At 41.7% G+C, this 14,178-nt stretch overlaps 1 protein-coding gene and 1 long non-coding RNA gene across 2 annotated transcripts in view; one reads left to right on the forward strand and one right to left on the reverse strand.

Annotated features, from left to right (window-relative positions):
* The window catches only part of Adgrg4 (adhesion G protein-coupled receptor G4), an 87,341-nt gene that overhangs the window by 5,860 nt on the left and 67,303 nt on the right, over positions 1–14,178 (reverse strand). Inside the window, exons 15-19 of the mRNA XM_042269267.2 lie at positions 13,004–13,107; positions 11,483–11,604; positions 10,236–10,504; positions 6,155–6,233; positions 2,839–3,119 (exon numbers count right to left, since the gene is read on the reverse strand). Of these exons, the coding sequence (XP_042125201.1) occupies positions 2,839–3,119; positions 6,155–6,233; positions 10,236–10,504; positions 11,483–11,604; positions 13,004–13,107 (855 nt within the window). The remainder of the gene's footprint in view (positions 1–2,838; positions 3,120–6,154; positions 6,234–10,235; positions 10,505–11,482; positions 11,605–13,003; positions 13,108–14,178) is intronic.
* On the forward strand, positions 357–13,387 carry LOC121825729 (uncharacterized). Its single transcript, XR_006068100.2, has 4 exons — positions 357–491; positions 731–866; positions 9,352–9,438; positions 13,080–13,387. It is a non-coding gene; the product is annotated as an uncharacterized LOC121825729 (long non-coding RNA).

A 14,178-nucleotide genomic window follows, 5' to 3' on the forward strand; every position in this document is an offset into this window, starting at 1 on the left:
GAAGTATTCAAAAATAGGGCCAACTAGCATGGTGATGGACATGAGAAAAGGCTGTGGTTTTGTATCTAGATAAGGAAATACTTGGGGTAAGTAATACAGGGTGAGGAAAAGTGATAGCATTAGTCACAGATCTGATAGGGCTGTCATAAAGACAAATTATGCTTGTTCTGTATGATTGCCAGGATGGAACTAGAGGTGGTGGGAGGAGGCTCCAGAATAATCATGTACTAACAAGTCAACAGCTAGTGTTTACTAAGCAGTGACACTGTGGCCGGCATTGTGCTGTTACCCACATGATCAGAGGTGAGAGGCTTTGGACTCCGTAATGTTTGCCTAGGTCACTGAGCTTGCCTTGAGTTGGCAACATCAGCACTGAGCAGGGGCTGTCTGACTATAGAGCCCAAGGTCTTAACCATTGCACTCATCCAAGGAAGAAGACTAGGATAAGAGTCAGAGAGGATCAGAAGCTAAACGCTCTGCTTCATGGAATGGTGAGCTTTCAGTCCCTGGGAAGCTGCAGGAAGAGTCAAGTGATTTTCTGTCACTTGATGGAGGGTTGGATTGGCAAGATCCTGGTTCCCTGGTCCCAGCCCTGAGACTCCCTGATTCCAGGTGGGAGGCAGCAATCTGGAGGCCTGTCTCACTAACTCTCCCAAGGGCCTTAGCACTATGTAGAACCAAACAACTGCAGTGATGAAATTCAGCCGTGTTGTCTCTTTCTGCGCAACAGTCACCTGGAAGGCAGTGCAGCAACCTGAGGAGAGCAAGCCTCAGCCTCAGCCTCAGAGCCTCTAGCTGCAGCATGGACAAGAGACGACAGTGACACTGAGCACCTACTGCTGCTCTCATCTCCCGCATGCGGTTTTGTGAGTTCTCATACTTAAAGGTTATTCTGTGAATTCCAATGAGCTGCCTGCCAACTCTCTCTCTCTCCTCCTGGCAGCTTTCCTTTCTTTCCCACAGCACATCGATCTGCTTATTCACTATAAGATGGGCATGAGGGAAGATGCCAGGTTGTTTCTTTGATGGTTTGTTTTGTTTTGTTTTGTTTTGTTGCCGTCAGCATTTCTGTATGTGTACCCCCTCCTTCACAAAGGGCTCATCATAGGCTGAATTTTTCTCTCACCTGACCCACAGGGCATCCACCTTTCAGTCATGGTTGCAAACTGACCACTTGTCATATAAATTGCTAATTTGTTCAAATGTCTCATTACAGAGTGTCTCTGTGTGTGTGTGTGTGTGTGTGTGTGTGTGTGTGTGTGTGTGTGTGTGTGTGACTTGACTTTGAAACTCAAGGTTCTGAAAACACCCTTGCTAGACAATGGCCCCATCTATATTGACTAGGAGCACTTGATTGGCAGAGAATGTGTCTGACAGACAGACAGCATGCCTTTGTTCAGGTTGGTTCTATAAGACTCTCACTTTCATCTTTAAGAGAATACTTCAATAAATTCTACATACCAGTTTTCCCTCTGCCAAGGGATGGAACACTGGCTGTTTCAAAATTACCTCCTTCCTTTTCAAGTTTTAACCAGCTTTCTAGTTTTCCTTCAACCCCACTTTTAATACTCAGGACAAATTTCTACTCAGATTAGTTAGCCAGAGAGCATCCTGGAGTTAGCACTGAGAAGGGATCCTGCACACCATCTTAATCCACTTCTACAGGCACTCCCTACAAAGGCTAGTTAGCTCTTGTGACATGCTAAAGTATCAAATCAGAGCACCTCCGTCTGAGCCAGGTGACTTGTTCTAGTGTGGAGCCATTACCTCAGTCACAGTCAAGTATCAGCAGCCACGAAAGGCCCTGAGTAAGCATACATCAAGAGTTCCTAAGAAGTTCATCTCCCCTGCCAGATGCAATAAGAAGGGACATAAGGGGCTGGGGAGATGGCTCAGCAGGTAAGAGTACTGGCTGTACAAGCACGAAGGTCTGTTTTCAAATCCTTAGCACTCATATTAAAAGCTAGAATGGCACATACACCTGCAACCTCTGTGCTATGCAGGGTGGAAGTAGGGAAATTGCTGGCGTTTTCTGGCTGACAGCCTAGCTTCAGGTTTCAAAGGAATAAGGAATAAGTGCTAGAAGAGATCAGTGTGCCCATGAAGCCCACATGCACATATCGTGTACGGAGAGAGAGAGAGAGAGAGAGAGAGAGAGAGAGAGAGAGAGAGAGAGAGAGAGAGAGAGAGGAGAGAGAGAGAGAGAGAGAGAGAGAGAGAGAGAGAGAGAGGGGAGAGAGAGAGAGAGAGAGAGAGAGAGAGAGAGAGAGAGAGAGAACAGAAGCATGGTTTATATTTTCACATATTCTACTCAGAACTTTGGTCCTAGACTCTGAATTTCAGCTTCATTTCTGTGGGACTCTGCAACTTTCTAGCCTGAGGATTTATTAAGATATATGATTCAATTGGAGCCTGTAGAATTATAAGTTTAATGTCTCTGCTATCTAGGAATTGGTATATTCGACTAGACCATGCACTTCAAATTTTAAACACAAGCATGAATCTGTGTATCAACAAACAGTGTGTTGATTTGATGAGTACTGCACGAAACCTTGCCAGTCAGTGTTTGATGCTGACATTACCAACTAGAAAGAATTGTGCTAGCTTATTTAATCCTCCCTCCACCCCTAGTAAGAGAGAGAGATTCACTCAACGAAGGCTAACATCTAAGTAATATTTCCAAAGACCACTTGTTGACCCGTTGGGAGCAGGAATCTTCTGAAGTATATATATATATATATATTTTTTTCCTCCTTTAAATTCTGATTGGTGGGATTATTTTCCAAAACAACAAAACTTTCTAGCTAGCCACAGATAGGGCCCACATGCAACAGTTACCTTGTAAAGTATTACAAATGGCAAAAAGATACATGAAAAAGATCCTCACAGGTCCCCAGGCAAAAAAGGCAAACCCCCAAGTGAGGCCAAGTAAGAATGTCAGGCTGATTGTGCCTTTGAGGTCATTGAGGATCATCTTCTTCCGGGTCTTCTGGCTTTGGGATTTCACCGAAGTCAATTGAACAAGAACAGTGCAGAACATGGAGAGATTCGTGAGAAATATGAGGCAAAAATAAGCCACCACCGAGATGTAAAAGATACGATCATCTTTAATCCAACAACTGTACGGAACAAGGAAGAGAAGACTCTTGTGAGGCATAAATATATACTACTACTTTCTGAGCACTCTAAGGTCACCTGGTCAGTTTCAGTGGTTCTTAGGACATCTAGACCTAGAGAGATGAAGCAAAACAATGGTGTTCACTCACGCCCCCTGGAGGCAGAGCTGGGCTTAAACCCTATTCTCCTGAGCCCTACTTTTGGGTACCTTCCAATGCAGGCTAGACTCCTACAGGGCACATATACAGAAACCTCAGTAAATTTCTCTGAGAAATTATTTTCTTCTTCAACAAGAGAAAAACAAATTATGTATTTTTCCCCAATGGAGCTCTCCTCCCCACCCTGCACACACCTTAAACCAGAGCTTTTATTTGCGAGATGAATTCTGCTTTGCATGATAAATATCATAATAAAAGGACATGAGCAAGCAAGAATATTCCTGAATGCGATATCAAACAATGATGAGATGATCAGAGTTAATGAAAATGCAACAAAAAGAAGACAGCTCTCGTTGTACTGCTTTAAAATATGATGCATTTGGACCACAAAAGACAGCAGTGGCTACTAGATAGCTTAATGGTTCTACGGTTTCTATTAAAGAAGAGATGTATAGTGCTTCCTGTGAGCGGATGCTTCACTGAACAACAATTCTAACTAGGAGACGCATTGCTTCTGAGTTCTGAAGGCAGACAAGCTTGACTAAGTCAACTGTGTGTCTAATTAGCTGGAATCTCTTTCTGAATGCAGAAAAATTCCTTTGGGACATGTTGTCCATACTGGCACATGTCATTGTGCGTGTGTGTGTGTGTGTGTGTGTGTGTGTGTGTGTGTGTGTGTGTGTGTGATTCAGGAGGGTGAGGGGGGAAACATTTAATCTCCCTAATACAGTCTCGTATTTAGGATTCTCATTCTATCCTCTGCAGCCTCAAACAAAACTCCAGAAAACTCTGAAGATGCGTCAGCACTGTAGTTGAGGATACAGAATCATCTCCAAGTTAAAATAATCAGTGTACAAAACAGCACACACATAAAGTGTGTGAGAGGGCACTCACACAAAAAGTGCATCATGGGGCTGGAAAGATGGCTCAAGTTAAAAGCACTTGTTGCTCTCGGAGAGGACCTGGGTTTGATTCCTAGCACACACACATGGTGGCTCACAACCATCTCAAACTCAACTCTAGGAAACTGGCTGTCTTTTCTGACTCCCTGTGCACCAGAAATGCACATGGTTCACATACATGCATGCAGGTGGAACACTCACACACATAAAATAAATAGATGTAAAAGAATTGTTAAAGTTGGTCACATAGAATGGGAGAGCAGATTAGCAGTCATCAGAGCCTAGGGAGAGGAGGCACAAAGCTCCAGCAGAGTGTGGAGATTAGAGTAAACAATACTGTGTGGTATATTTCAGATTACTGAGAAGAAAGGAATTTGAGTGTTGACACCCAAACAAATACGAAATATTTGAGATAATAGATATGTTCATTATCTCGATTTGACCGTGATATGATATACATCTGTATTCAAATGTTTTTGCCGTGCTCCACAAATAAATGCAACAATGTGTCAAAAACCAAATAACTGTCTGGATGTCGTGGCTCCAGCTTGTAAAATCAGCAGTTTGGGAGGCTGAGGCAGGGGCACCGCTGAGCTTGTAGTCAGCCTGAGCTACACAGCAAGTTCTAGGACATCCTGGGATATGCAGCAAGACACAATCCCAAACATCAAAAGTGATAATAAAATAAATAAAAAATAAAAGACAGAAGCCAAAAATTGTGTGCAAGGAGATGGCCACTCGTTTGACTGTTGGTGACAGGAGTTACCTGAAAGGAGAAAAACGCTGGAGCTGGGGCTTGGGAAGAGGCTTAGTTTTCAGCCTCTACCCTTTTGTACAATTTGTGTTTTGTACCCTGTAGTGAATTACCTTTCAAAGTATAATTATTTACAAAACAAAACTCTTAGAGCCATCTGCCTCTTACTAACAAATCACATATGAAAAGGCTCTTTGGGGGTGGGGAGTGCGGAGTTGATTTTGTTCTGGTTTTGTTTATGCTTTTGATCTTTGAAGAAGAATCACTACAAGACAGATACTGGGGACCTTTTAAGTCACGAAACAGGCAAAGAGGGAGGACAGAGATGGAGACAAAGAAGGAGAGAGAAAAGAGAGGGAAATAAGGGAGAACTAGGAATTTTAATTAGAAAGCATCTGCTGCAGAGGGCAATGTAATTTTGACCTTCGGCAACTGCCATCTCAATATGAAAGACAGAGGATGTTAGATACAGGACCTCCTACACTTGATCTCAGCACAACGGGACAAGAAATCTATAGTGGCTGTGATTTTGAGAAGCCGTGGTAAAAGGAATGGATATGGGGAAATTAAATAAAAGATTGTGCAGCCTGAAGGGATGTGTAGGTCCAAATAAGGCTCCAAAGAGATGGAGTGGAATAAAAGGCTATTCTTGTGATTGTAGTTGAGAGCCAAAGAGATGGGCTTATACATCAAATTTTTAAAACACAGAGAGAAAAACAATAAACAAATAGAGAGCAATAAATCTGGCAGTTTACAATGGGAAGATTTTCAGTCTCCTTCTGGGAAGACCTTTGTTGCTAAAAGACAGAAGAGGTTTTCTAACTCATCTCAGTATTTCCTTAGACTAGCCACTAAATCCTTCGTGTGGTCTATGAGTTTTTGCAACTAAAAAGGACTGGCAGTTCCATAGCATTTGCCACAGATCAAGCAACAGGTCAAGAACTTTATACAAGCAATGTCATTTTAACTTGCACATGACACTGAGAGCAAATGACATTAGCCCCATTTTCCAGAAGAAATGCATCTAAAAGGCAGGATGATTTGGCCTTGGTCATATAGAATCCAAACACCTACCCATTCCACAACTGAGCATAGCGGTGTTCTATCAAAAAGGCTGACGTTTTATTTTCCATGAAGACAGTGCTAAGACAAAGTCCAGAGCTGGAGCATCCCACCATGCCTAGAACACCTACTGCCTGAGAGCAAGAGATATTGGTACTTACAACGGAGTTGCTGGGTTCAGAGTTCCATACAGGTCTTTTCTTATGCTGAGTATAATGGCCACTGTGATCGCTGGGATTCCTAGAGTGGGCATGCAAGGCAAAAGAACCTGTTCAATCCGAGGGGAAGGATCCTAATCAAACAGCTGTGGGGGCTGACACATTAAGACACTGCTTAATGAGCCACAGATGTGTGGACATCAAAATTCCATTGTTTGCAAAATGTTTATGAATTCTTCCAAGTAAAACTTTTCTAGGAGTTTTCCAATCTACTAAACTAAGCAGTGTGCCAGTGGCTCCAAGGTGACATTTAATACTTATTAAAAAGGCTCAAGTGCCAAAAAAATCAGTTTGGCAATAGAAGCATCTAGTTCATCAGAATACAAGCCTACGCCACACATTTCTTCTCAGATGATGGGCCACCATTTTTTCCCTGCTTTTCAATTCTACCCCTTTGTTCCCACTGTGTCTTTGTCTAGGTCACCTTGGAGGAAGGGCACAGACATCAGCTGCAGCCTTCATTACTTTTTTGACAGGCAAGCCGTTTCCACACTCGTTACTAGTTTGACATTTTGACTAGATCGACCAGTTAACAGCCGCTCAATTCAGCCACACTATAATAAAGCAATCAGCTCAGTTAAAATGGTCAAACGTGATGGGAGTATGGGCATGGGCTATACAAATTCAATTTCATGTACAGTTGCAAAACTGAACTGATTTTTTTTTTATTTCTAAGCTTGCATTTCTCCTAATGGGAGCACATACACCCACACACCCTGTAGGGGGGTTGTAAAATACTCTGCAAAGCTATTCCATTCCTCACAGTGGCAAGCATCTTGAAAAATCCTCCATTGCCCCAACTATGATAAACAGATTAATCCTTTCCAATGCAGCTAGCCCACACCTGGCACAGGGCCTACCCTCATGCACATATTATTTCTTCATGGACGTGAAAGAAGAAAGAGGTCTATTGGTGGGAAGAAGAGGACCAGCAAGAGGAGAGCAGGGAGGATGGGAGGGGACTACTGGAGGGAGAGGAGGGTGACTAATAATAAAGTATAATACATGTAGTGTGAAAATACCATAATGGGGCCCATTACTTTCTTTGCTAGCTTAAAAAAAATGTCCCCATAAGCTGTAAGACAGGTCTGAAAGGAGGCCTCATATTTATGATTAAATTATGTGGAAGTACTCAAGTTTGCATGTACATAAATTTTTTTAAAAAATTATCCCTACTTGGACTGGCAAGAAAGCTCAGCAGGTTAAGGCACTTGCTTCCAAGCCTGAGTTTGATCCTGGGGACCCACGTGGTGGAAGGAAAAAATAAATTCCCTCAAACTGTCACCTGACCTCCATGTACCCGCACATAAAATAAATAAATATAATAAAAAAAATCCTTCAAATATCCTATTACTTGTTCTGTTGGTTTTTGTTTGTTTGGGGTTTCGATTTCTGAGGCAAAATATCATGCTGGAGACCCAGCTGAACTAGAATTCAGTATGTAGCCTAGGATGACTTTGAATCAGGGATGGCAGGTATGAGGCACCATACTCAGTTGTCAGTTTTTATAATATGTGGGTAAATCTACTTTCTTGAACAGAAATTTAAAGGCATGCGCCTTTATAACAGATTGCCTTGGCTTAGGAAAACCAACTGTTAAATCTACAGAGATCCTAGTATTTGTCTTCCAGTTGATTTTATAATGCTTCCAAACTTCCTGCAGCAGCTTAGAAGTACCCCTCCCCTATGACGTTGTGTGCATCCACATAAGCCATGCCTGCAAAGGCTTGCATCTCAGCTTATCTCATTTTTGACAGAATGTATTAAGCGTCTTCACCAATGGGAGAAGACAAGAGCCTTGGGGGTGATATCCCCTACTTTCCCTCTTTCCTCTGGGAAGTTGTCACAGACACTCTCTTACCACCTCCTGGGTCTTCAGAGGTGTGGGGCTTTATACCCTGCCCCAACTAAAATGGAGCTGTAGAGTAGAAAAGCACATAGCTCCCATTTAGAACTGACCCCTCAATCATGGAGAATCCTACCACTTGTCCAGTGTCATCTGTTCCGTTTCTCTTTGGTGTTATTCTTTTCAGAGCCTGGGGTGAGAAGTGGAGGTCTGCAATTTTAGCTACTCCCCATTCACTGTGTCAATAACAGATGGATCCAAGTGTAGCTCATTGTATCTTTCTCAACTAGGTAGTCAGCCAGACCTTGGCCTTGGCTCAACCTGAGCTTGTGATTATACTTGACACTTTTATATGAGCGAGAATTGTTGAAACCAAGGTTGAATAAAGCACAGGGACAAATAGCCAAACGAATGGAAACACATGAACTATGAACCAAAGGCTGAGGGGCCCCCAACTGGATCAGGCCCTCTGAATAGGTGAGACAGTTGATTGGCTTGATCTGTTTGGGAGGCATCTAGGCAGTGGGACCGGGTCCTGTGCTCATTGCATGAGTTGGCTGTTTGAAACCTGGGGCTTATGCAGGGACGCTTGGCTCATCCTGGGAGGAGGGGACTGGACCTACCTGGACTGAGTCTACCAGGTTGATCTCAGTGCTCGGGGGAGGCTTTGCCCTGGAGGAGGTGGGAAAGGGAGGTAGGCTGGGGGGAAGAGGAGGAGAGCAGGAGGGGGGAGAACAAGGGAATCCGTGGCTGATATGTAGGACTGAATGGTATTGTAAAATAAAATAAAAGGAAAAATAAAAAAAATTAAAAATTAAAAAAAATTTAAAACAAATATTCTCCTGCCTTTGAGTACAATTTTTAGCCTTTCCTGCCTTCCCCTGTATCTTAGGGAATAGTATAAAATGAGATGCCTCAAGAGACAAACAAGCTGTAGGAACTGTCACTGTGTATGGCATGGAGTAAAGGAAGGAGGAAAGATCTGTGAGTGGATCTGACAATGACTGGTCAAGAGAGAGAGAAGGATGCATCCGTGCTGAGTTCCATTCCTGGCTTCTCCCAGGGACAACAGTGGTCTTGACAGTCACAAGGGGTGGTAAGGACCCAATCATGGCTGTCTAGACACAATGTTATCAATTTGAAGTCTTAAGCAATATGGCAAGATCATCAGTATTAAAAGTTCAAACTTCGGAGAGAGGCTACCTGGTTCATATCTTGGGTGTGTGTTTTAGCAAGTACAACGCTCTCCCCTCGTGTCTTCAGTGAGAATAATAATGGAATCCATTCTATACAGAGGCAGTGAAGACTACATGGGCATGAAAAGCACTTAGAATATCAGCTGGCACCTATAATGGAGAGCTGACCACTCACTATTACATCAGTAAGTACTGTTGATACTTCTGTAAAGGGAAGGCTAAGATCTCACAAGGTTGTTATTATGGATCTAGTCTTTAGTACAGCACACGAGTGGGTGTTCAATGAACATTTGTGTACAAACTCTTTAAAGTTTTAAAGTTGAATGTATAGAACCACATAAGCAGGAAGAGCAATGCACATCGAAACTCCAGTGATGTAATACTTAATTCCTGAACTACACTAGTAAGAGATGGATCCAAAATAGCATGCCAAATGGTGTCTGCTGTACTTTGAAAAGGTCCTCCAAAGTTCATATGGTGAAAACTTGATCCTCATTGCCTCAGTATTGAGAAATGAAATCTTCAATAGTTGGTTAAGTGATAAAGGGCCTGCCTTCAGGAATAGATTAATGCTTTATTGCAACAAATCAGTTCACATTTTTTCAGCAGTGGGTCCCTTATAAAAAGGTAAGTTCTGCCTTTGACCTTTTACTTTCCATCCTCTGGAACTTAGAATCTCTGTCTTTGTAAATTACCCAGTCTCATATTGTCTAAAAGAAGGAGGAGGAAGAGAGAGAGAGAGAGAGAGAGAGAGAGAGAGAGAGAGAGAGAGAGAGAGAGAGAGAGAGAGAAGAAAGAGAGAGAGAGAAGAAGAAGAAGAAGAAGGAAGAGAGGAAAGAAGGAAGGAAGAAGGGAGGGGAAGAAGGAAGGAGGGAAGGAAGAAAAAAAGAAGGAAAAAAGAAAAATAGAATAAGGTGGAGCTAACTTTTTTTTAAAGACGGTATTTTAAAAGCGACATCAAGCACAGTGGCAGAATACTCACCCCAACCAGCTAGACAAAATTTCAGGATATAATTTGGAATGTATGTATTGAAGACTTTGACTAGAGCAAAGTACATGTGGACTGCCTCCAGGCCCATCCAAGTCAAAGACACCAGCAGAAAGTAGTGAAGTGCCACTGCAGCTGTGATACATAGTCCCGCTTGCTGAAATGATGCCAGCCAGGAGTTAACCAGAAATGCTAGGTTGAGCATCAGTAATGCTGTGCATAGGTTGATCAGGATTTTAGAAGGATAATCTTTTCGAAGTTTGCTTTAAAACAACAACAACAAAAAAAAAAATGTTAGGCCAGGCAGGGTCTCCCTTCCAAATTAAGTACTACTACATCTTATCTGAATAATAAAACAACAAGAGTTGTGCATTAGGGCCTCACAAGATCCCAGCCCTCTCTGAGGAGCTCTGGGTAATAAATGGTTGTTGCAATCCATGGGAGTTATAGTGGCTTCATCTTCTTGTGAACACTTTCTACTGTTGATACTTTAAAACTGTGTCATTCTGGTAGGTGCCCGGGCATGTAACTGTGGGGTTTAGACTTTTTGTTTAGTTGCTTGGTTGGTTGGCTGGCTTCTATTGATAATAAAATAAAAATTTTTGCTTGTTTAATTCTTTTTATTCTTAAGAATTGCATACGGTTCTGTAATGAAATATGTCTACCTCCATTTCCCCCATCCCACTCCTCCCACACTACCCCAACTCATCTCCCTGTCAACTCAAGGTCAGTTTTTAAAATAATTATGACTTTAATTAGCATTTTTGTTTGTGATGAGTAAAGATGTTGAGAAACTTAACATATGATCATATACTTATCATTTGGGTTCAAATTAGGGCTGCCCATGCACAACCTTTTCTGTGAAGTATTCATTCAGTTCTTTTGTCCACTTTTCAATTTTCTGTCTTGTTTTGTTCCCAATTTCTGGTTGTCCTTCTCCATCTTAATTTTTTCATATGATGAAAAGGTTCTTGTTTCTAATGAAACTTTAGACTTTTCCTTTTATCGTCTCTGTCCTTGTATCAAGGAAGAGAGATTTTACTCCAAATCACAAATCTCTCACTCTTAAAATACTCCAGTAATAGTTATTTTGCTTTACTTTTATTTTCCCCACTTCATAATCTGATGATGTAACCTCTTTCTGTTTGTTGTATTATATTCATGAATTTAACAAGATTTCAATGACAACACGTCCATCAGATCAAATTAAACTTACTCAGAGCTATGTTGTATAAACTTACTGGAAAGCTATGTATGTCACCATTGCAATCCCCAGGAAAATGGAGGAGATCCCACATCCTGTATATGTTATAATCACTAATATCCGTTCATTCACTGCATCCACTGTAGACCTGGACAAATCCTAGAATTACAATATTGTAGTGCTTTACACATTTACCAGAACAAGTTTCGAGTAAAATGCTTCTGGTGCTCACAAACAGGTGATTCCCAGGACATATAGCAACTCTGTTATGCTCTTATACAGTCAGATGATGTAAATGGATACGTGATAAGACCACATACAGTTTGACCAGGCCTAGTACAGCTTGCTGTGTACAAAGCATGGAAAACCATCAACAACACTGAAAGAACATTTAGTCCTTGGTTTCATTGTCATTAACATGTTCAGCACTTGAAAATATAACCAAGCTAATGGATTTGAATTTGGGATGGAAAGTGAATCATTATCTGAACTGAGTGTCCCCAAAATACTACACAGAACATTAAAAAAAAGATGTTCCTTTTCCTTAGACCTTTAATAACTTTTATAAAATTAAGAGGTAAACTGGTCCTTTCTGTACAGTAATAGTCCCATCATGTCTTAATCTGAAGACCACCAAAGATCTGCAATGACGTGCAAAATTATTTGAAATTATAAGTGCACTGGTTCAGGAAGAAAGTCCTTAGCTTTCATTAGACGCTTATGGTTCTATGCCTCACAAGAAGTTAGGGCGTTTTTAGAAAAGCTAGGAAGTACTAATCTCTTCTGGGAAGTCTCAATTAGAAGGAATCTATACCCCCTGTGGGGGCATGTGACAGCACCTAGAGATATTTTTTGGTTGTCACAACTGAGGAAGGTGCTGGTGCCATCAGCTAGGTAGAGGCCTGGGATGCTGCTGTCCATCTTATGATGCACAGAACTATTTTCCACACCATAGAATTGTGTGTTCTCAATATCAATAGTGTTGAAATAAGAGAAACTCTCCCTTCTATAATTCAAACCTCAGAAGAAAGATCTAAGTTCCAAGCAAGTAAGACACCTCAAATCAAACTGCAAAGGTAATTGCTGACTAGAGCTAGAACATAAGCGTGAGGCTTTTGATGCCCATTCTAAAGCTCTAGCCAGTTGGGAGTAATCCATACAAAATTTTCACAATTTGGCTTTTAATATGTTGAATAAAAATTTCAAAGGGAATATAAAACATACTTAAGGCAGGTGTGGATGGGCATCCCTATTTTCACCCAGTACTTCATGCCAGGAAGATCATAAGTTCCAGACCAACCTGGGCTACACACTGACACTGTATGTTATACAGAGCTTCTCAGCTCTCACTGAGAATGTGAGGAGTGGGACTTAGTTTTATAATAGAAAACTGAACACCTGTTTCAATTTTCTCTATTTTAGTAAACACAATAGGAGGAGAAGCATCATTTTTTGCTTGTATACCATTTTCCATTATTTAGTTTAGATGTACATTAATAGCTTGAACCTACTAAAAGTTGTCAAAATTCCATCGAAGAGTGATAAAGAGACAACTCACCATTAAAACTCCAAAGTGGGTGAGGTGGTTACACTGACAGATTGTGTAATTTACGTTGGTTTCCTTTACTTTACAGCCTGATGAATTCCATCCACCTAGCCCATCTGCGGGGGACAGAAGGGAATTTCAAAGCAATTTCACTTTTCTCAGAAATGTTTAATTTTTCATTACATGAACCATCCGAACGTGTGTTATAATTAGCATTGTTTGTTAAGACAGCAAGATAGAGATACAACTGAACAGCAAAATTAAATTACATTTAATAGGCCAAATTGACGTGTGTGTCATGGGTGCAGGGTGGTGGTGGGGCTTTGTAAATAGTCTAACTTCATTGTCACTCACTTCTCCTGTTTCTGTATCACACCTCTGCTGATTAAAGCCGATTCTAATCATGAGCAACTGTTCGTGCCACCATGCTGGAGTGACGTGTTATGTAAGTAGCCAATAAAATAAATAGACAGATCTAGAAGTTTCTGAAAGACCTAGACCTTTGAAATATAGGCTGCCACTTAGCCAACTCAGCCAGTTGTACCGAGAAACGAAATGGTGTCACATGATCATGGTCTAGAGATCCTTTCAGCCCATTAGAGCCTTGTAGATCTTGGCTTCTAGAGCTTGTTTAGGGTGGTAGTGTGCCAAAAGACTTATCTCAGGACAGGTATCCAGGTGTGAGCAGCATAGAGAGCCAGGGGCAAAGGGTCTCCTGGGAATGGGATCAACTCATTGAAGCTGTGGAGGACAGAGCTTGTCACTTTATAGGACCATTTTAATGACAGACTTGGGGGGAGCCAGGGGAGGACATGTTGTTTCTGCTTGTCAGAAAGAGGTAGTGTTCTGTTCCCTGAGGAGCTCAATAGAAAGAGAATGTCTCTTTTCACTCAGATTTCTAGATGGGAAAAGTACCCAAGCAGAGCTCCCTAGGTAGAAGAACGTTTCTCACCACCAGCCATGACATTCCTAGGAGAGATTGGTTGTGTGGGAAAATTCTCTGAGATTTGGTATTAACCCTAGGGACTCCAGTGGAGGTAGCAAACCTGAGAGAAACCCAGTCAGCAGCAATCACACCCAGTACCTTCATAGATGCAGTTATCCAAGCAAGAAGGGCTTTTCAGTATTAACAAAGAAGTCTCATCTCCTCAATGGGATAATTAAAAGATTGGGTCCCTTAGAGGGCA

This window comes from Peromyscus maniculatus, chromosome X, assembly GCF_049852395.1.
Source record: "Peromyscus maniculatus bairdii isolate BWxNUB_F1_BW_parent chromosome X, HU_Pman_BW_mat_3.1, whole genome shotgun sequence".
NCBI lineage: Eukaryota > Metazoa > Chordata > Mammalia > Rodentia > Cricetidae > Peromyscus > Peromyscus maniculatus.